The sequence below is a fragment of the Pholis gunnellus genome, assembly GCF_910591455.1.
Source record: "Pholis gunnellus genome assembly, chromosome: 19".
Taxonomy (NCBI): domain Eukaryota; kingdom Metazoa; phylum Chordata; class Actinopteri; order Perciformes; family Pholidae; genus Pholis; species Pholis gunnellus.
This window is the reverse complement of record NC_136546.1, coordinates 15,766,580-15,790,363: the sequence shown is the minus strand read 5'-3', so window position 1 is coordinate 15,790,363 and position 23,784 is coordinate 15,766,580. Positions and strand designations below refer to the sequence as shown.

Sequence of the window (23,784 nt, the reverse complement as noted above, 5' to 3'; positions counted from 1 at the left end):
CATGAACCAAGAGGACTGCCATTATTAAATGAACATGTCTGTGAACCGGTTCCATACAACAGACACGGAGCAGTCTGCAGAGTACTCAGTGGAGTATTCAGGGCAGATTCCCAGCGATCCGGGTCACGGAGTGGGTCGGTCGCGTGAGGTGACCGTGCTCCAGTCCAGCTGCTGCAGCTGCCTGCCGCGCGCGGTGCGCCTCACTTTTGCGCCAGAATCGCTGGAGAGAATTTACCAGAACTACTTTCGCCGACAGAGACAAGAGAACCTGCTCTTGCTGGTGGTGTTCGCTGCTCTCTTCAACAGCTTCATCATCATCATGTGCGCGGTGGTGTACACTCCGGACAAACTGGCGATGGTGGTGGTCGCAGCAGTGGGGCTGGCTGCGGACGTTGTGCTCTACGGGCTGTGCAGGCTGCAGATGCTGCCCGCGTCGCCGGTCTTACGCGGCGGGGTGCCGTACGTCCTGTGGCTGATGGTCACTGTCCACGTGTTTTGTTACCTGGGTCTGAACTACGAGCGTTTCCCGCAAGCCAGTGACGCGGTGGGCTGGCAGGCCTTTTTCAATTTCTGCAGCTTTCTGACCCTCCCACTGAACCTGGTGCCGCTGCTGCTGCTCACAGCCATCTCCAGCGGGATACACACCCTGGTGCTGGGGCTGACCGTGGCTCAAAGGTTTGAGGATAACCTGCAGGGGCCCATGCTGGTGAGACAGGTGAATATGGCCCTCAGTAAAGTTGATAAATGGCAGAGCACCTGAGGATGAAAGAGGCCCAAGGTGTCACACAGGTGTGGAAAGCAACAGGGAAGAGTTGGTGTGTGTCTGCATTGATGTGTCCACACTTTGTTTTAGAGCAGTGGTCACAAGACAAAGCTGTTGGGAACCACTGTTTTAGAGAAATGGAGGTGTTAAAGACAGGTGAATATATGTTAGGTTTGTGTCACACCGCAAAAAAAAGGATTCCATGACACTTTGCCTGTAAAAAAAATGCTGCCCTTTGAAAATGGAATTTGTATCAATCATTATAAATTCATTCATTTTAAATTAATTTGGTAATAATACATTTATTGTACTATAATTATTCCAAATTAGTTTCCTTAATATTGTGGCACTATAAACATTCAGTGGCTTACAATCGCCTTTATGCATAAACATGCAAAGTTGTATAAAATGCAGCATGTGACCCATGATGCCCCAAAAGTGAAATGTAAATAGGAGACCAAACATTTTGATGAAACAATTTTGATAGAGAATTCACACTTTAATGAATTTATCTTGAAAGGAAGGGATTCAGAAATGTCCCTTCTTTTTCAGAAATTCTCCTCTCTTAAACAGTTTTCTAATTAGGTTCTGAGTCTTAGTCTGTCTGATTAATCTAGAAACTATGATGCCCAATTTAAAAGACAACGTGCCAAATCTAACAGTTGACGAGTCTGTTTCCACTGGCTCCACATGTTGACTCATGCACGGAGAGTTATAGACAATGGTTACAAAGTGACAGTATGAGGAAACTAACAACCACCCATGTATGCGAACACACGTCCTCTGACCCTCTCTTCAGCTCATTGCCAACGTGATGCTGAACCTGTGCGCAGCCACGGTGGGTGTGATGTCGTACTACATGGCGGACAGGAAGTACAGGACAGCTTTTTTGGAGGCTCGTCAGTCACTAGGGGTCAAACTCACGCTGGAGGAGCAGAGCACCCAGCAGGTAAGTGGGGCACACACACACACACACACAATCACAAGTTTACTTTGCTTAATGAGATAATACATTTCCTTATTTGGGGCAAACACACACATACACATTTTGCACAAACACACCTGTGGAACACCCCGTGCTGCCTAATTACTGTGTGTTTTGCACAGCTCCGGGCTAATAGGTTGATTAGAGAGACTTGTTTTCACCAGCGGAGCCACCGTCAGGGACACAATACAGCAATATAGCTTGAGCTCTGTGACAACAGAACCTGGAACTAAATTTTGGAAAGACATGATTTGATATTTTTAGAGCATGTTTATTGTATTTGATTATTGCTCTTAGTTTCCCTTCTCATTAACCTATCTACTGTATCTCCTTTAGTATTGTTTTTTCTATTTCATTCCTTTTACAGCCACCTTTTTCTATAGTGAAAATGTTGATTATGGTCAAATTCTATGTAAGTTATTTGTCTTAATTGACTAGTATGTAGGCTATCATTTAATTCTGTCAAATATTATGGATGGAAGGTTTGCACTCCAATGACATTTTGAATAAATTGACAATGACACAGTGCTGCTATTTTGAATTTCTTCTCATAACACAAAGGTGCCAGTATTTGAAGTTTGATGTTAATCCATTACTGTAATCTATTAAATTTAAAGACAATGTAACCTATACTGTCTCCAACTTTTATTTTAATTCATTTGGTTCTTTTATTGGATTTCCTCTCACTTTCTTCTCAGTCTTTCCATGATTTTCACAATTTGTGGAAAAAGCAGACCTGTGAGAGTTGTTTATAGACAGTGGTGGAAAAGATGGGGAATAATGGTGAATATGTAGATGAGGATAGAAAGAAAAGGAGAGTAGATATAATTCCCAAATTGCCTTTACATTGGGGGGCTTGGTAGAAGACATGAAGGCCCAGCCAACCAGTTGACAGGATCTTTTGAGAGTCCCTTTAATGCCTCAGTCATGCTATGCAGACACACACACACACACACACACACACACACATAATACACATGGGACAAATTTATTCTGTCAGCACTGAACATGACAAAACTCACCGTGCTTCAACTATGTCTCCATGTAGGAGGAACTATTACTGTCCATACTGCCCAAACATATCGCTGATGAGATGCTGCAGGGCATGAAGAGCCAGGCCGATCAGAATGAGGTCCAGCAGCAGCAGTTCAACACCATGTACATGTACCGCCATGAAAACGTCAGGTCGGGATCACAAAACCAGCTTTTGATGATTTCATTGTTGTGGGAAGGTTTTTTTACGGATTGTTAAATGTTACATTGCCACCTCTTCACTTCTGTTCCAGTATCTTGTTTGCTGACATAGTGGGCTTCACCCAGCTGTCCTCAACCTGCAGCGCCCACGAGCTCGTAAAGCTGCTTAATGAACTGTTCGCCCGCTTCGATAAACTGGCAGAAGTGAGTGACTGTTTTTCTGTGTCTCCGTTGTAGTTCACTGTATTCTTGTACTCTCCATGTCACCGGTGGACTCGGAGATAAATAGGATGCTCCTATTGTAGATAAAACATGATGAAGTGCCCTCTAGGATGCCCTTCGAGTGGAGAAAACGATGGGAAGTGCCCTTTAGTTTGCTCTTCCAGTGGAGAAAACTGGATGTAGTGTCCTCAAGGATGCCCTTCCAATGGAGAAAATGTAATGAAGTGCCTACTACGGTACTTTTTGCAAGCTAGTGTGCAGCTGGTGCCCTTTTTAAATGTTTCACCCATTCCTCTCAGACAGCCTGAGTCCATCAATGCTCCATGTGCTCCATCTCTTCCTTGATTTGATCAAAACAATAAATTGTTGGGTATAGTGTTGGTAGGCGTGCTAGTAAAGTTTTATAGCTTTGATGTAGCTGATATGTCATTTTCTATGGTTTTACGTTTATAATTTTGTTTTCTAGATTCATTTTGCGACACTTAATTTGGATATGCACAACTTCTCTTGCTGTCTTGCAGGAACATCACCAACTGAGGATTAAGATCCTCGGAGACTGTTACTATTGTATCTGTGGTCTTCCTGACTTCAGGGATGACCACGCTGCCTGCTCCATAATGATGGGCCTAGCGATGGTAGACGCCATCTCGTGAGTAGTGATTTTATTTTCACAAAAGAATAAATAAATACGACAAAAAGACATAAGCATAAGTAAAGGGAAGGGATAGTGATGATGTAGAGGTGGTATCATGGTTTGTTTATTTGTATATCTTGTGTATGAGACAAAAGGGAATCCTAAAAAAAAAATGTAAAACGTTATACAAGTTTACACAAGAAAAAAGTATAAAGAAAAGGAAGAAGTGAAGAGTTAGGAGAACGGTCGTGGATATTTCTGCAGTCAACGATTTAAAGATAGAAGAGAAAAAAAGTCAGCGTCAATATTTGAATATGGATTCAGCCAAGGAGACATGAACGAATGAAGATACAACAGAGATCCTCCGCTTTCCCTCTTGCTCCAGGTACGTGCGAGAGAAGACTAAAACCGAGGTGGACATGCGTGTGGGCGTTCACACGGGCACCGTGCTGGGAGGAGTGCTCGGGCAGAAGAGGTGGCAGTTTGACGTTTGGTCCACAGATGTCACTGTAGCCAATAAGATGGAATCTGGGGGGATTCCCGGGTGAGAACGCCTTATGTCACTGTCAGGGTGAGCAATCAAATTCTCTCATGCACTTTATTTCAAGAGGTTTGTGTGCTACACAGGAGGGTGCATATTTCCCAGACCACCAAGGAGAGTCTGCACGGAGAATTTGAACTGGAGCTGGGGCATGGAGGAGACCGATGCGAGTACCTGCTGGAGAAAGGCATCAACACTTACTTAGTTCTAGTGCCTAAACAGGTGGCGAATGGGCTCAGTGGAAATGTGAGTTACTAATTCCTTTCAGGGAAATTATGGTTTTATTTATCAAAAGCATTCTTTCAGATCATTCGTTTTTGAACTCACAAACCTAGACGTTGCTTGAATCAAAAGTACACAACACTACATTAAGTATAATGTATTTCCTGCTTATAATCTTTCTGATTTTCAAAGGTCACAGTGACTTCATGCTGTACCATTCTTGTGATATCTCAGAAATCTCTTCAAATTTGGCACAAACTTCCACCTTTACTCAACGATGAACTGCTTAGAATTTGGTGGTCAAATGTCACTGTGACCTCACAATACACATTTTTGGCCATAACTCAATAATGTATATGCTAATTATGACAATTGTGATGGACAGACAAGGATGAAAACTGCAACTTGACTGGTTTGCGGAGGCCTTCAACTGCAAGGTGGTGATTCTAGTCATTTTAATCTCATTAATGGATGTTTTGCCTGCTTCTCCGCCCACAGAAACCAGGCACATTGTCCAACAGAAATTCTAACCAGTTAATCAACACTACAGCAACCAATGGGAATGCAGCCTCACCCCAATCCCCGCCCACTGAGTCTAAACAGGAGGTGAATTATAATAAATGTCTTTATTTAAAGTTCAACTATAAAATCAGGTCTTTGTATCAGTATATTCATATCATGAGTATATTGATAACCATACATAGAAACATGCACATATTTCTCCAGTCCATTAAATGCACAGATATTCCTATCCAATCTCTCTTTTCATGTTGACAACATCAGAGGAATAAGATGGTCGAGGAACAAGTGATCAACAGACGTTTGCAGCAGGAACTGCTGGATAGAGAAAGTCAGCAAATGTAAGAAAATCAGACAAATAACAAAAGCAGAGAATGATGATTACAAAGTTAGGCAGATAATTTCTCTCTATGGTCTTCACAGAATGAAGGATCACCAGATCAACCCGCTGTCGTTGCGTTTTGTGGATGCGAAGTTGGAGGAGCACTACTCCTCAGAGAAGGAGAAGCGAAGCGGAGCGGCCTTCTGCTGCTGCATCATAGTGCTCTTCTTCATTACAGCAATGGAGGTGTTCATAGACCCACTGTGAGTTCACATATATTACTTTGTCTTACAACATCTCATAAATTACATACCAATTTACATACAAATGACATATAATAATACACATACACACACACACACACACACACACACACACACACATTTAAATGCTCCTTAGACATCTGTGAATTCATATATGAACCAATAGAGCTTTAGAAATGCTAAAGTTGGAAATTGCCTGAAGATGTGTGTTCTTGTTCCAGGTTGGCTGTGAACTATGTGACTCTTGCAATAGGAGAGGTGTTGTTGCTTATCCTCACAGTGTGCTCCATGGCTGCCATCTTTCCTAGGGTGAGGAAAGAGAATTAGCATCCATGGTTGTGGCGATGCGAAACAGAATTCATATAATTCTATTTATTTGTTTATTTCTATGTCTTTGATCAGCCCTTTCCAACCTTTTTTGGCTCAAGAACAACATTTTCAACCTCTTCCTATGCAGATGTTAATGATCAAAAAGGGGCACACTAACACTGAGAAATTGTCATTTTTTATTTCCAATGAGTCGATTCTCTAAAAATTCTGCCCAAAGGCATAAACAGATTTGTAAAATTAAATGTGTGACATGAGACTGATGGTTTGTTTGTCACAGATGTTCTCCAAGAGGATGGTGTCTTTCTCGGTGTGGATCGATCGCACGCGGTGGGCCAGAAACACGTGGGCCATGGCGGCCATATTTGTTCTTACCATGGCTGTGATCGCTGACATGGTACGAATGTTATAACTCTCATACATTGCGGGCATGAATGTGTGTGTGTGTGTGTATTAGGGGTTGGCATCATGACCAGTTTTTTCTCACACTGTATTGTAGTTTTATAACACAAAAGCAAAATATATTTTAATATTATGAAATACGTTGTTTGACTAATCCAGGGCATTAAAATACATCATCATATTAATGCAAAAAAACAATATATATCATCATATCATCCAACCCTAGAGTGTGTGCGTCTTTCCATTCATGTGTTCCCACTTTGTCCTCATCAAACCATCCCCGCCTTTAATGTGTCTGACTCCATGTTCCCAGTGGGGTCCATTAGCTGTCTGTCTCGCTGCCTGCTGGCTCATTTGTCACGGCCCCACTGGGAGCAGCCTGGTACACACACCGCTGCCTTCGAGGTCTGACAAGAATAGAGGACGCTAAAGTGAACATGCATGTTTCTGTCTTAGCTGCCATGTGGAGGTGACAGGCACATTGGGACAAAAAAAAAAAAGTAGTCCTACTGTCCCTATTGTTTCCATTGTAACAGCGTTATTGTGAATACATAGTTAATACAGTATATTTAATGTAACAAAGAAACAACTGTATACACTAAATGTGCCAGCGTTAAACACATTTTAAATTTGACTCTTCATCATTCAACACATCATGTCCTCGCTATTAATACTGGGCTTTATAACAGGTGTTAAGTAAAAATGACTCATGTCCTTCGTCTCTGATGTTGCAGCTGAGCTGTGTTCCACCGGTTCTTCGAGTCTCCAACAGCTCCTCCGGCCCCGTGCTGGAGTCACTCGGTGACCGAGGCTGTGCAGAGAATCCGAAGCACTACAGCTTCATGGCTGTGATGTCACTCATCGCCACCGCCATGCTGGTGCAGGTCAGCCACCTGATCAAACTGGGCCTCATGGTGCTGGTCGTCACTGCAACTGGAGCTGTCAATATCTACAGCTGGCGGGACATATATGACCTGTATGACTATATACAGTTTGCCTCATACAGGTGAGAAATGGGTTAAGCAGATCAATGAATGGTGTGTTTTTATGTAATTTTATTATTAAGCTATATTTTGTTATTTTTTTTGTTTATAAATTACAGTTGTAAGTCCAGTATACATTATTCTGCTTGTTTCTAGAACATCCATAGTGCCATCCAAGTACCTCATGACCGTGATGATCATTGTCATGATGATTGCCTTCTACCTCTTTGCCCGCCATGTGAGTCACAGTCTTCTATACTCCCACACTGTGTCACACTTTTGCTGACCCACAGCGTTTCTTCTACAGCCTTTAAAGTCAGCACCTACAGAGGAAAGCTTCCTGTAACAGGGCAAAGCAATCATCAAAGAACTTCCTCACGTAATCTAGATATTATACGACGTTCACTCCCTCTGTGGTGTGTGTGTGTGTGTGTAGTTGGAGTATCAGTCCAGGAAGCTGTTCCTGTGGAAGATATGTGTGCATGACCAGAAGGAGAGGGTGTTTGAGATGAGACGCTGGAACGAAGCGCTGGTCACCAACATGCTGCCGGAGCACGTGGCCAAACACTTCCTGGGCACTAAAAAGAGAGATGAGGTACATATGAGCGTGTAAGGGAAGTTGGTTTTTTGGGTGGCAGTGAAAAAAAGAAAAGAAATGTGAAAGAGAGAGTGAGAAATGTCAAGGAGGAGGAGGAGGAGGAAGATCATGATACTGTTTAAAAGCCATTCCATCTTACACCTTCTTCAGGAGACACAGAGATATATTGAGTCTAAAGCAACTCAATATAATATTCTTTATTAAAATATTAAATGAATCACTGTATGTGAGGCCTGTACCTCATCACAATGCAATATATTGCATATCAGTGCCATCCTGTGGTGTATTTCAAAATTACACATCAAAGCTTTCCTCTGGTCTAAATAATAAATATAGCAATATTAAATCAGAGCAAGCTAACCTCATGTCATTTGTCATTTGTAGGACCTGTACAGCCAGTCTTACAGTGAAACAGGTGTGATGTTTGCTTCCATCCCCAACTTTTCTGATTTCTACACTGAAGAGAGCATCAACAACGGAGGCCTCGAGTGTCTCAGGATTCTCAATGAGATTATCTCCGACTTTGACAGCGTGAGTCCCAGCTGCGTTTGTACAGCTTGTAGTCGACATATTGAGACACAGCTCCCAGGTATTAAATACCTAACTACTAACTGATGCCCCGTTCTTCCTCCAGTTACTAGACAGGGATGAGTTCCGCTTCATCACTAAGATCAAGACAATAGGCAGCACCTACATGGCCGCATCCGGACTCACCCCAGAGAGCAACACAAACGAATACAGCAACCGCAAGGTGTGACACTTAAACGGCTTAAAACATATGAATATACCTCGTGGCAGGTATAACAATCTGTTGCACTATTTTATCTAAACTGGTCCTGCATGTGGTGATGATGATAGTAACTGTGAAAGTTGTGCTGTTGCTCCACAGCCAGAGGACCAGTCACTGATCGAGCGCTGGCAGCACCTCGCTGACCTGGCAGACTTTGCCTTGGCCATGAAAGTCACCCTGAACAACCTCAACAAACAGTCCTTCAACAACTTCATGCTCCGAATCGGTTAGTGTCTGTGGCTGCGCGTGTCTCTAAGCACATTTGCAAGCGCGTGTGTGTACCATGTTGTCTTGTTGATCCCCTTCAGGTCTGAATAAGGGGGGAGTTTTAGCTGGAGTGATTGGAGCCCGTAAACCTCACTATGATATCTGGGGCAACACAGTCAATGTAGCCAGCAGAATGGAGTCCACCGGAGTGATGGGAAACATCCAGGTAGCACAGACACAAAAGTGTACATACAGCACGCTTGATTGTATCCTGTTATTACTCTTTTTTATTTATTTCATGCTCAATTTCAACTTCAAATTTCAGTTTTTGTCCATCTCCTTTAAATGTTATGTCCTGGTCTGCCCTCAGGTGGTGGAGGACTGCTATGACATCTTGAAGGAGTATGGCTTCCGCTTCATCCGGAGAGGGCCCATATTTGTCAAAGGGAAAGGGGAGCTGCTAACCTTCTTCATGAAAGGAAAAGACAAACCCAGTAGCAATGGTGGTCCAGTGACCACTGCCCTTCCACACCAAGTCGGTGAACTTTGAATAGTAACACCTGGTGAAAAGCCTTTAATTAAAAGATAAGCCTGGGCATAATGTCCAATTTTCTCTCATATTCACAGGTTACTTATATATATATTTTTCATAAGCTCTGTAGCAATATAAAGCATATGGAAGTAGACCAACACAACAAAATAATAATAAGCATTACAACTGTGAAATACCATTTCACCCACAAAGAAATTTATTAAGATAACTGATTCTGTATAGTTGTAAATAATTCTGAAATACAGTTTACGATTTCACAGAGCTCCTGCAATGAGAATAGCAAGCTTGGGACAGATATATATAAAGTACTTTCCTTTGTTTAATCTATTTTAGCTCAGGTTTTGTTCATTTTCTTTTTAACTCAAGTTTTGTTCAATATTGTAGCTTAATCGCACTGTATTTATACTGTGTTAATAAAACATGTTTGCACTATGTTTTTGAGATTACTATGCGGATCTTGATGTCTTGAGAATTATAAGGTAAGATTTAAAAAAGTACCAGTGGGGATTAATTGTATATTGCTAATCATTTACAGAGAACATTCTAAGTTATATCTAAAGTGATGATGTCAGCGTCATCTATTAGATACGCAGTTGAATTTTGTTTTGTAGTACAAAATGTTAGCACGATGGTATTCTAATGTTACTACTATATTACCAGGCTAAAGGTATGCACTGTTACAAGACAAAGGGAGGTCAACAGTGCCGGAGCGGTGATCTAATCATAAATACAATGGATGTCCCTGGCCAGTTGTTTCCTGGTTATTCAGTCATTCTTTGATTAATTCCTTCATTTACACATACTGTATGACGGCAAAAAGACCTTGATCAGACTTTGTCAGTTAGTTATCCTGGACAAGTTGGAAATGGGCCTGGGTTGATCAGTTACAGGCACACACTTCTAAATGTCCACAAGAGCATGGCACCACTACAAAGTCAACCTGACTGATTGTGCAGGCTGGCTCACTAGAATGGCTTACTGGGACACTTAATGGAGCAGATTCAATAATAGTGTTATTTGTTACACTTGTGCTTTTCCTGCTAAGTCAAGTTGAAATGTCTGCTGACAAAAATGTTATTTCTGTTAGTGTTTCTTTCTATATGAATATTAACCAAATGAAAATAATCGTAAAATGATTTGAACATAATGATGATGACAACGGTTATGCGTTTTATCGTTTTTCAGAAGTGTCAGTAAACAAATATATAGATTAAAGTGGTGTATGCCAATTTGAAGGAGGTGTTCAAAGTGATATAAGATGATATAACCTTTATTGTCCCCAAGGGGAAATGCTACAGTTATATATTTAAATATGGTCATGGCAAGCTGTTGCTGCTTTTATTACATGTTTCTGTTTATATAGTGATGCTATAATTTTTTTATTTTCGTCCACTTTTAGCCAAAATGCCATCAACCTTTAGCCAAAAATCTAACAACCTCTATTTGCATAAAACATTTTGGGCAACATGATTTATTGAGTTACGAGTGGTTAAATGTGAAAGCTGCACACCTGTGGAAATTCAATATAAGGTTAAGACGTTATTCCAATTTTAAATTCCGGGTATATTAAAGTACATCTTATTTGTATAAAGTATATTCAATTATTTGAATGTGATTTGTTATTGTTTTATAATTATAATGCGAACTAGGTTCTCATGCACCACCCATGGATTATAATTCTACCCGGAAGCTTGGTAGTGTAGGAATTTCCGGTTACGTCAGGGCGTCAGGACTCCATTAGAACTGCAGCTGATTTGAGAGAAACAACAACAAAAACGGGCTAACTGACAGCGCTCTCATAGTGACAGTCCGTTCTTAGCCAGACAACGAGGCCTCAAATCTGGAAGCTTAACCTTAATTTCCCACCCGGAGCTCCGCCGGCTTCTAACCACGGCCGCTCTCGGTGAGGAAACTCTGGCCTCCGCTTCCTCCTCCTCCGACTCGGACACCGGCGGAGCGTCGCCGCCCCCGCGGAAGAAGCACCGAGCCTCGGCGGCGGAGGGAGCAGGAGAGCCCGGGGCTTCAGCAGTTATAACAGGCCTGTCCGGAATTGTCTTAGGACTTGCTACTCATTCTCCTCACTCTCAAGCCACCTCAGCCATCCACTTTAACCGAAGTGTTGTCAATAACCTCAGCAGCAGCATGCAGGCAAACGGAGCAGGACAGGGACAAGAATCTTCAGAGCTATCCTGCCTTAACAGCGCACAAAACGGGGAGTCTTCCTCGGCCGGAGGAAGCCACTCCAACGGGCTCCTCTCCAGCACGGACAACGGGAATAGTGTTGGTACCAGTAACGGGTCTTCAACTGGGCCCGTTTCGGGGACTTCGGCTTCCTCCACGGCTTCGGGCTCGGAGGTCGGCTCTCTGAAAAAGAAGAAACGACTATCGCAGGCGGAGGAAGATGTCATACGATTAATAGGGCAACATCTCCACGGACTAGGGCTGAAGTAAGTTTATTCAAAGTCAGGGGAAGAAACCTAACGTACAAAAAAACACATAACATTAGTGTTGAACGTATGAAGTGTAATCTCACATTACTGGTGTTTCGCGTGAAACTGCCAAATAGCAGATGGCAAAAAGCGCTATTAGTGCGCTTAACAGACACAAACATGGGGGGATGGGGCAGTTAGCCTGTGAGCTCGGCAGTTGGTAGAAAGAAGGGGTCCATCTTGCACAATAACAGTTAGCTTCATAGCTAACAGCACTAGCCTGCGCTGAGGTGTTATGTACTAACATTAAACAACACAAACATAAATGTAACATTTGGATGTTTTAACAAATCAATCTTAAGTTAAAGTACGTTTCATACGCCAGTCACGCCACGATGCGTTTATTAACGTTACATATATATTTCGCACTGAATAAAAGCCATTACATAATCTATTAGTAACGTTTATCCAGAGATCCGCTTATTTATTTTTGTAATGATTTGTAAAGCATACAATGAATGTCATGCGAATGTATACACTTGATTTTGCTTCTTAGCTATAAGTACACAAGCAGGATTATCGAGTTTGCAGTGTAATGTTACATTTTTTGCGTGTCAATCCTTTTGCTAGAATGTGCGGAGGAAATGTTAATGTGTGGATTGCCAATGTCGGTTTTCGCCCCGATGGTTGATGTTTTTTTTGGTTGATGTTTTTTTTACAAGACCGTGTGCATGTAACATGAATATGTCTGCCACACTGTACCAACCAGCATGGTTATGAAAATCGTCCTGGTTATTTTAGTATTGCATGTCCTGAGCTGTCATTTTCTCAACTTGTTTATGCATCACCATTTTACACAGCTTGTCTCATAAACACGATCACTTTCCTAGATTCATGTCTTTTATATTTTTGACGCTGTCACTGTGTCAGAGCAATGTGTCAACACGCATCGTGGGCATACTTATTTAAAGACAGCAATCGATACCGTGGGCGACGTTTGGATCCTGGATTGAACAGAATCGGTTGGTTTTATGGCGGCTGAAGAATGCGCTTTCTAGCAGCTGTTTTTTTAGGTGGAAGCTCTGTGTTGAGAATCTAATTATAGCATTGTGAGGTTTTCGAGAAATGTATCTTTAACGGTCGCAAAGTGGCCGTGGTAGCCACCGTTTGTGTATCTAGACATCTGCAGATCTATGGCATCCAGCTGAGAGAGTGTAGCTGCCATTACAGGGCATTATAAAACACAGCTTAACATGGCTATGTTTATAAGGAGGGTGAGCCCGAGGAGGAGGAGGAAGAGGGGGGGGGGGGGGGGGGGGGGGGGGGGGATATACATGACATTGCTTGGTATGAAACAGAGCCCCTACATTTCAGCTGGGGAAATGCAAGAGAAATCAGTGTTGCAGCCAGCTGGATGAGAGGCTCAACACAGCTGCTGCGCCACTCCATTGATACCTGAGAATGATGTCATCATGCTGAAGGTGTCAGCCATCCCCAACCCACTTTCATTATCTCTCCTACACACACGCATCTCGGCAGACTTGTGCTTGGACAGATGGTTATGGTTCATGGTTGACAGGCTGAGAGGATGATGTCAACTGCAGTGGAAGCTCGGTTCATGTTAATAAACCTCCCACTGTCCATGAATACTGCTCTGGTAACACGACTGCTCGGACTGGCTCCCCCCCCCCCCCCCCCCCCCCAGACATCATTGGCCATGAGCGTGCCTTCATTCCATTGTCAGCAAATGACGTTATTATTGTCCCGGTGCTAAAATTATTGTTGCATTTCTCACATTTACCTATTTGCTATCCTTGTAAACATGGCACCATCACAGTGGAGAGATGCCATATAGGTGACGAGATAATCAAGAAAAGTTGAATAATCTGCTTAGAAATACTACTTTATATAATCATAATAAGCTAACTTTTCAACATCATACTAATAAGCTAAGCTTAGCTTTGATATACAGTCTTTGCACTTTATTCTTAGGTTAAATATTATTATTTTAAATGCAGTTTAAAGCTATTTTCTCCTTTCTTTTATTCCACTTGTCTAGTGTCTATATTCCAGCCTAACTTTCTCTGCCTTTCTCCCCCCCCCCCCCTTCTCTCTGTGTCTCTGCAGTCAGACAGTGGACCTGCTGATGCAGGAATCAGGCTGCAGACTAGAACACTCCTCAGCCACCAAGTTCCGCAACCATGTCATGGAGGGAGAGTGGGACAAGGTTGGTCTTGGGATACATTAAATACACACCTTGATAGACAGGGAATTGGTGATTAAGAGTTGTCCTTATTCTACTGTAAGATGGAGAGCTTGTTTGCTTTTTCCAGAAACCAGCATGCAAATATCTCTGCAGATCGTCTCATATGTCTTATTGACAAAAGCAAATAGTATTCCTGAGCATAAACAAAGTTCTTATAGTGGTCTGCATTGGACCACAGTTGCATAAACTCGTAGTATTATTTGTTAGGTGTTGTATGCATTTTATACACATTTCTGATGAGAACCAGTGAAACTGTTTTCTTGAGTAACAGAACTTACTGTTAACATGCTATTTGACTTTGGAACTGGCAATAATAAAGCCCATAGCTTTGTTGAAACTCTTTACTCAAGCACAGAATTCATGTATTTCGCATCATGGATTAATGACGGAACAGAAAAATGGAAGACATTTTCGTGTAATTGGCTTTTAAATCAACACTCTCAGCTGTATCAACCTGTTCTGCAGCAGAATAACTCTCATTCTAACATTTAAGAGCTGAGGCTTCTCAAATAGAAAAGCACACATCCCATTAAAAATGGCATTGTGAATCTTCTGGAATAATGACCCTATGTCAGAACTGCAGGATGGAATATTAACACCAGCACTGAGCCAAATGGAGGGTTGTGCGCTCCACAAACCACTGTTTTGATTACCAAAGTCTAGTCTTTCTCCTGGCAAAATGGTACAAGAGGCCGGTATGTTTTGAGAGACGTAAAGATGTTTTGTTGTCATCAGACTCATTGTTATATCCTCAATTGACTCATCTTAAACAAGAAAGAAGAATAGGACCATAAGATCTGTATTACTGCTCGTGTGATTAGTTTTGTCTCCTGTGCATGCATGGAAACTGCTGAGCTGACCATTTCTCTCTCTCTGTCTCTCCCCTTTTGTTTTGATCCAGGCTGAGAATGATCTCAATGAGCTGAGAGCACTGATGCATTCTCCCAATGCCATTGTGGTAAGCTCCCCTTGAACTGAACTGAATGACAGCCGGTCAGTTAGAAGGCACAACTGGAGGTTCTAGAATGGTACAGTTAGAATGCGGGGCAGCAGGTTCTGGTTGTGGAACGCTGAAAAGCTAAAAAAAAATGTTATGCGTGACACGGCAGGATGGAAACCACATTAGAGTCATGGAATGAATGCATCATTCGGTTGTTTTAAGCAACATTTGGTTAGACTTTTATTTATTTGATTTATCTTATATGTTCCATGCAGCTACAGCCGTGTTTGGCTGATCTTTGGGGTGTTGCAGATATATTGTATGCATCAGATGCATATGAAGCAATCTCAGTACAGAAATGCCCAAATGGTTCACGCTTTCTCCATTATATACATTGTGTTCGAGAGATTTAGAGAGTTTTATTTTAATATATATCTTTTAGTACATAATATATCATTGTCACAATTGATTTGAATAAAACTAAATAAGGAATACTTGAAGATGTACTCCTCTATCAGCCAATATACTGGAATTTTGAAAAGCTCAATGTCAGCGTTACACATTATTTTAATTTAGATGTTAATACAAGAGTATAACCCGAGCTGTGTCCCAGTTCTACACCACATATTAATTCTAACTGTATGTACTGCATCCAAACTGAAAAGTGATAACATTTTAAGATTTGTTTGATAGTGTACACTACAGTATTAGAAATGGGGCTAATTGGCCCCAGCTAGCATGCTAATTAGCAACACGATGAGCTTAAAAAATGGCCCCATGTGTCTCAGAGCCTGCTGCTCTGTCAGAAGTCTGTCTAACTGCCATCCCCAGTTGGGTTATTGAGAGAATGACTACAGCTGCTGATTTTCAACTGTAAGTGCATTGTGGGTAGCCATTTTAGGTCTGGAGCTGTAACAGGTTAATGTTGTCATTGTCAACATGACTTTCACTGCAGTTCTTGTCGGCAATTCACTTCTATCAGTCGGAGAGTTGGGAGGTATCTGTGTGTTCTAGCACTCTTTTCTTTGTAGACCTTTGTGGGCGGATGTTTTCTCGTATATTTATGTGCAGTAGATTTGACTGTTGTCAGGGCTACAGCTCCTTCTGCGTACCTGAGATGAGACAGAGACTCTTGATAAGTCTTAACGCTGACCAGCAGTGACTGGTAAACACCTGCCAGTGGTCTTTAGTATGAAGGAAGTAGGCTATTGGCATTACCACATGTCTACCATATGTAACATCTATAAATGTGTTCTGATAATACACCTGTAACCCTCAAAACATGACTCTTTTCATGTCCTTCTATAGTCATGCAGACCAGTGATTGAAATCGTATCAATAGCAAAGGGAAACCCGACGCAGTATTATCAGCTTGTTTGTCAGTCATTTCTTCCTTTTTAATATAAAGTCTCTTCTCTGTACTTGTGTCCCTCTTCTACTTAGCGTATGAAGTTCCTGTTGCTGCAGCAGAAGTACCTAGAATATCTGGAGGATGGCAAAGTCCTGGAGGCTCTGCAGGTGCTCCGGGGAGAGCTGACGCCACTCAAGTACAACACAGATCGTATCCACGTACTCAGCGGGTACGGTTACAAGTTTGATCCTGCGTCTGTGTCACTGCAGTTCACCCCGTCTAAACAAATACAATTTAGATAGCTTTGTAATCACTAATTATACAGCGATCACCTCTGGGTCAACTATAGATCCAGGGTTTTTAATGGAGGCTGGTTAATACATCTCTTAAGTAACAGCAATGTTTTTAACCAGTCAAATCCACTGTGTAAATATTATGCTAAATACGTATGTTGTAACACAGTTACTGTTTATCAAGTTACACAATATATTGTAGGATAAGATGCCTGTTTTTCGGTAGAGATGTGTATTTATCTTCTATAGTGAGGGGACGCATGACTATTGACAATAATCATGTGGCCTTTAAAAAAATAGTTTCGCTGTTAACTCCTGATTCTGTTTTTGTCTTTCACGGCCTGTTCAAATCAATGGTTCGGATCAATATTCCTCCATGATCTCTAGTTTGTAAATAATTTGGTTGTCCAATATACATATACTATAAATTGTTCCACTGACATTCCTGTGATCCGTCATCCACGCTGCCGACAGGCCCGTTTGTCTTCACAGATCTGTCATTGCATTTCTGTCAGCTCGTTCCTCAAAAAATAACTGCATCCAACGCACTGTTTCCTCATTCAGGCAGCATTATTCCGAACACACTAATCACTGTGTTGTCAGTATTGTGTGCTCCTGCTCTTGCTTGCAACTTGTCATGTAACTTTATTTGCTGTATTTCTTACTGTGTATGTTGTTTTTTTGTGTGTCTTCCTACAGGTACCTTATGTGTAGCCATGCTGAGGACCTGAAGGCCAAGGCAGAGTGGGAGGGCAAGGGCACCGCGTCACGCTGCAGACTGCTGGACAAGTTACAGAGTGAGGAAACATGTCTTTACACTAACCCCCCTAGAGCTAACACACACACATTTTGCATATCTACAACGCTACTAAAATGGCACTACATTAATAACCCATTTGTCTGCTTCTATCTCTCTGCAGCGTACCTGCCACCTTCTGTGATGCTGCCCCCGCGGCGGATGCAGACCCTCCTGCGGCAAGCAGTGGAGCTGCAGAGGGACCGCTGCCTCTATCACAACACCAAGCTGGACAGTAATCTGGACTCGGTCTCTCTCCTCCTCGATCATGTCTGCAGCAGGTTGGTACTGCACAGCTAGCGTGCTGCTCCGGCCCCTCAAGGCCTCAATTTTTTGATTATCAAACTGCAGCATCTATTCGCTTGTTGAGGCACTGAAAGCCTTGCTTTGTGTCAGAAGTCTTAACTCGTTTACCCTCTTTTATGTATTTATACTTTGTTTTGTTAGGCAGCCTCATTGAGATTAAAATGTCTCGAGCATCTTACTCATCCAATATGGCTGCACTACCCTTGTTGTTTTTATAAGTTCAAACCTTGCAACATGAACATTTTAACCGGTCTTTTTCCATGTCACAGGAAGCAGTTCCCCTGTTACACTCAACAGATTCTGACAGAGCACTGCAACGAGGTGTGGTTCTGCAAATTCTCAAATGACGGCACCAAACTAGCCACCGGCTCCAAAGACACTACAGTCATTATTTGGCAAGTGGACCCGGTGAGTGTTTAAAAATAATTCCTAAATAAACACACACAACCTCTTTTTTTATGAGTCCAAAGCTAAAATTACCCTGCTGGAATGTGGTGGTCAGGGCTCTTACAATGACAGGGCCCAGCCCTCAGTGTGTGAGAGTTAATTTCATCATAATCCTCTTCATCCCGTCTTTGTGTAGGAGAGCCACCAGTTAAAGCTGCTGAGGACCCTCGAGGGTCATGCATACGGTGTCTCCTATCTAGCCTGGAGTCCCGATGACACCTACCTGATCGCCTGTGGACCCGACGACTGCTCTGAGCTGTGGCTCTGGAATATTCAGGTAACAGTTCTACGTGTTTCATACCCCACTGCACATACTCTTGGACTTGTTATACCCTTTAAACAACTGTTTCCATGTAAAAGCCCCAGTTTTCATGTAAACATGAGAGTTAAAATGTTCACAAAAGCATTGATCGGTGATGTCAAAGACATGAGATTTCTAATTCAGTAAAAAAGCAGAAAAGTAAAACATGCCTTAAGCCTCCCATAGATACTCTGTATGCTGTGTGTACTCAATGACCTCCCCTTCCTTTTCATTATATCCACCCCTCCCCCACTTTGACTTAATGTTTCTTCTTGCCCCCCCCCTCTCTATTTTTCTCTACTCGTGTTTTTCATCTGTCTCTGCCAATCCCCTTGATGAACAGACGGGGGAGCTGCGGACCAAAATGTCCCAGTCCCACGAAGACAGTCTGACCAGTGTGGCATGGAACCCTGATGGCAAACGCTTTGTCACCGGAGGACAGAGGGGACAGTTTTATCAGTGTGTAAGTGAATGGGTCATTTCCCCCAAAGAGTATTGTTATAATGGGACGTGTTGAGCCAGTAAATGGTCAGTAAATCCATTTTATGCATCATCTTTGTATTCAATCAATGCTGTGTGTGTGTATGTATGTATGTATGTATGTATGTATGTATGTGTGTGTGTGTGTGTGTGCGTGCGTGTGCATGTGTGTGTGTGTAATGTATGTGTATGTATATTATATGTAGAGAGAGACAGAGAGAGCTATTAAACATGCTGAATTGATGACTTTAAGCAGGTTGCTTCAAGATAATTGGATCTTTGCGTGTATTGATCTTCTAGCCAGGAACCCGGCAAACCCACAAGGAGGGCTTTTTTTCTTTTAGCACATTTCTTTCAGGAAGGGTTTGGGACGGTTAATGCGTTTAACTCGGCCTGCTGCGCATGACTCTGTATAATTGATGATGTGTGTATGCTAGAAATGAACATTTGAACTTGTCTCACACACATTTAAAAAAGCTCCAGAAAAGGCTGCAGTAGAAATTCCAAAATGCACAAACCGGTCACATGTTGAGAGGAAGGAAAGCAGTTCGACCTTACATGTTCCTCCAACTTCACCTTTTCTAAATAGTCTGGTTGTTGTGCTGTGGTGGCATCTGACCAGTTCCTTTTGTTAAACACAGTCACCATACTATGCCCACGTTTTCATTCCCCTCTCAAGAATAAGAGATGAGGGATCTTCTGTCTGTGTTGTCAGGACCTGGACGGTAACTTGTTGGACTCCTGGGAGGGCGTGAGAGTGCAGTGCCTGTGGTGCCTGGGTGATGGCAGAGCAGTGCTGGCCTCGGACACCCACCAACGTATCCGGGGGTACAACTTTGAGGACCTTACGGACAGAAACATGTATGTACCAGCTCTAATAGTCCCCGTACTGCCCCTACCCAGTCACTGTCCCGCCACACGTGTTTATTATGTTTGCATTAGCCAATACAGTGCCTGACTGCCTGTTTACATGTCCTTCACAGAGTTCAGGAGGACCACCCCATTATGTCTTTTACTGTTTCAAAGAACGGAAGATTAGCTTTGTTAAATGTAGCAACTCAGGTAAGCCTTTTGACTAACTCCACTGTCAACGATATGAGTTTCTAAAGAACACTTTGTGTTGAGAAACACTATGCCGGACGTGTCAGCAGTCACAGGCTCTCCCTCTACTACCTTTTTGTAGGGAGTGCACCTGTGGGACCTTCAGGACCGAGTGCTGGTGAGGAAATACCAAGGTGTGACCCAGGGCTTCTACACCATCCACTCCTGCTTTGGAGGACACAACGAAGACTTTATTGCCAGTGGCAGCGAAGGTACAGTTAGAGAAACACTGCACAGCAAAATATTGACGGGGAAAACAGTATGTCTCTTTGTAATAAACTGAAGTACTTAGACTGCCCCCTGCTGATATATATTTTTTTTCATCTCGTTCTGTGGACTTTGGGAGTCAAGGATCTTGCTGTGCTTGTTGTGTTTAGTATAAAAAGCAGAGAGCATTACGAGGCGTTGCTCAGTGTGATATGATATGATGCTGATCTGAGTAATCTTTGTCTTCCAGCTTGTTACACAGGATCACCGCTGATTAGTGCTGTAGTATTGACTCATACAGACTTCACATACATTTTTCCCTTGGCAGAATATTTGAATTTCCTCTTTCTTATTTTTGCTCTTATCTGTCATTTATCCATATGTTCTCATATTTCCTCCCGTGTACTGAATCTATTTACTTCCACCTGCTTTGTGGCCTTTGTCCTCCCCTCTCCACAGACCACAAAGTGTACATCTGGCACCGGCGTGGCGAACTTCCCATTGCTGAGCTGACGGGCCACACGCGCACCGTTAACTGTGTGAGCTGGAACCCGGCCATCCCGGGACTCATGGCTTCCGCCTCAGATGACGGCACAGTGCGTGTTTGGGGTCCTGCACCCTTTCTCGACACACAAGAGGCGGACGGACTCAGCGGTAAGTCTATTTTTCCCAATAGTGCAAGTAAATATTGTTAGCATCGTCATTTTAACTTGTTCTGTAGAGAGTTAGAGGAGGGCTTTTAGGTGAAATGTCACAGCTGTGTTAAATGTTCTTAAATCAGTTGTCTCTATATTTACCTGATATCTATTTTATTTATTTTTTTCTCCTCAGAAAACTGCAGTAACATGGACAGTTGATGGTCACTCACGGAGCAGATGACATCTCTCTTTAACAACAATCCCAGAATCCCAGAGTAAAACAAAATCTAAACGGGCAAATACAAATCCAACACCGACCTAAAGCAAGACAAGAATAACAAAGAAAAAGCCGCCAAGACAAAAAGAGAAAACAAAAGTGAGAAAAAAAATGGAGAAAACGGTGGAGGCGATGGCGGACACAAAATTCAGGTCCTCAACCAAAACCTGATCCCGACCAAGGGGAAAACCAGTCAACGCCCAGCTGGATACCACCGCCACCCACTGGTGAGCTGGAACGGCTGTTCTCCTCATCCAACTGACCCTTCTCCCCCCCCCCCCCCCCCCCCATTTCGCTGCATGGTCACCAGCCATGCCAGGTCCAGGAGACCCACCTCCACCTTGAGCTTTGGAGCACATCAAGTCCCAGTGATGCCTCCAGACAGACATCGCAGACCAGCCGTCTGCCTGTCTGTCTCTCACATCACCTGTATAACGTCTCCATGGACATGGGTGGGGTGTTGTTGGGGGAGGATGGTGCATCGGGGGGGGATATAGCAACTCTTCTGTATGTGTGTTCTCCTCTTCCCCACTCTCTTGCTATATTCTTCGCATTTCATCTGTTGGACAAAGGCTGAAAATCCACCGTGAAAACACTGACCGACCAGCTGACAAAGAACACACACACACAAAAAAAAAAAAGGCTATGCTAAATGTTGGAGTTTTTTTATAATAGTCATAGCGTAATTCTCATTTAAGAGGTGAATCGTAGCTCAAGTAGTGCCCGTGGAAAACTTTAGCGTGAAGATTCCACTTTGTGTTTCTCGACATTAGGAAAACAAACTTTTTAATTCCTTAATTTAACTTCTAACACGGACAGTCGCTGTATTGTTGCCAGCTGACAGCCCCCCCCCCCCTAAACCCAAACCCAAACCCAAACCCCCCCTCTGTCGAGCTAGCTACCGCACAACTCCATTTACATCTGCCTAAGAGGAGATGGACGGAGGGATTCACAGTTCACATATCAACGGTGAGGGGGTCAGACGTTGGTGGTGAGGTGGGCTTTCCACTGTCAGGACACATACTATGACCGTACCCAAAAGACACGCTTTCGGATGTGAAAGAGTTCAAGTGCAGCTTGGCTTGCACACCGGTGACTGCTGTCCCTCCTCTGTGTATGTATGTATGTATGTATGTATGTGTGTTTGCGTGAGTGTGTGTGTGCGAGAGAGTGATTGAGGGCAATTATGCATGCACACATTATTGTGAGAGTTGACATTTGTGGGTGCAGGTTTAATTGGCGCGTGTTTTTTTGTATGTGTTCAATTCACACCAGCAGAAGGTTCACACACACACACCCCCCATCTCCCCCGTGCTCCTAATCCCATAGCAAAATTGTAAAGAGGATTTTAAACCAATTCTAAGTTATCCAAAGCCCCATAGGGACCTCTATCTGTGGAACAAAGAATACTTGAGAGCCATTTTGTAAAAGAAAATCTTTTTCTTTAATCTGGGGGCTTTAATTTTTACATTGGAATTTTTTTCTCCTTCCCTACGTGGCATTCGAACGGCACTGAGTTGTAGGCAACGGATCGCCTCTGTGGGTAAAAAGAAAAGGACATTTAAAAAAAAAAAAAGCAGTTTGAGTGAGGCATGTTTCAAAAAGCTGTAAAACTGTTGTGTTGTTAGCAAAGGGTCATTTCATGTGAGAAGTTAACGATTGCGATTACTGAACGAGTAGTTGGCCCGGCCCTAGAGACGAGAGGCACCGATAACCAGAACCACTCTCTGCACCCACAACGCTGGGGAGTGTAATCCTAAACACACACACACACACAAACTGCCTTCCTGTTCATACAGTTGCACACAAACCTTCAGTATGTATGTATGAACCCACCCCCCCACCCCCTCTCACTGCACTTTGAGTGGTCTTTCTGCTCACTTGCACCTACTGCAGTGGCATAAATCCATGAGCCTCTCACAGGCTTATGGTCGCCTCAATTGCCGTTCTAATGGCTTCAAAAGGTTGCATTGGCAAAGACTCAAAACCTAACCGGAGATCGCTAAAGGAATTGAACCCTCACTTTGCCTCTATGCACCCAAAAGCAGTGACTGATTATCTTGTAGACATTGTAGAACTGAACCTCGCCCGTAAAAGGCATAGCAGCCTGATCTCGAGGGTACCACTCTTGGAACGTAGAGAGAATTCAGCATTAACACCCCTCCCCCTCCCCACACACCTCCCCCTTTTTGCTCTCCAGCCAAGTTATTCAGTGGTCAGTGCGCCATTCAAAGCTTTCTTCCTCCCTTTTTCAGGGTATGTAATGACTATTTGCTACAGACTGATATACAGTAAAACATGTTTAAAATCAGTGCTTTTCTGTCTGTTTTTATTGAACTTTTTTTGTTACTTCAATTTTTTGTTCACATTATATCATTTTTGGTTGACCTCTATCCCTGTATGATCATATTAAAATATAACCAGACA

At 42.8% G+C, this 23,784-nt stretch overlaps 2 protein-coding genes across 2 annotated transcripts; both read left to right on the top strand.

Moving 5' to 3' along the window:
* Positions 1–34: 34 nt before the first annotated feature.
* LOC306711700 (adenylate cyclase type 3-like) lies at positions 35–9,522 on the top strand (the record flags this gene model as incomplete). Its single annotated transcript, XM_079180716.1, has 20 exons — positions 35–715; positions 1,563–1,712; positions 2,797–2,933; positions 3,035–3,146; positions 3,686–3,813; positions 4,184–4,342; positions 4,426–4,585; positions 5,060–5,167; positions 5,345–5,421; positions 5,504–5,665; positions 5,887–5,974; positions 6,273–6,389; positions 7,129–7,400; positions 7,534–7,615; positions 7,814–7,972; positions 8,360–8,506; positions 8,610–8,726; positions 8,865–8,991; positions 9,074–9,198; positions 9,343–9,522. The coding sequence occupies 20 exons, from the start codon at positions 35–37 to the stop codon at positions 9,520–9,522; spliced, it is 3,288 nt and encodes a 1,095-aa protein (XP_079036842.1).
* A 1,799-nt stretch (positions 9,523–11,321) lies between these two features.
* Positions 11,322–23,668, top strand: LOC306711370 (WD repeat-containing protein 26). The gene is made up of 14 exons (XM_079180274.1): positions 11,322–11,972; positions 14,082–14,181; positions 15,122–15,178; positions 16,604–16,740; positions 17,504–17,601; positions 17,725–17,881; positions 18,176–18,314; positions 18,490–18,630; positions 18,998–19,117; positions 19,850–19,995; positions 20,118–20,196; positions 20,318–20,447; positions 20,902–21,096; positions 21,274–23,668. Exons 1-14 carry the CDS (start codon positions 11,668–11,670, stop codon positions 21,297–21,299), a joined length of 1,830 nt encoding a protein of 609 aa, XP_079036400.1. The 5' UTR covers positions 11,322–11,667; the 3' UTR covers positions 21,300–23,668.
* Positions 23,669–23,784: the final 116 nt, after the last annotated feature.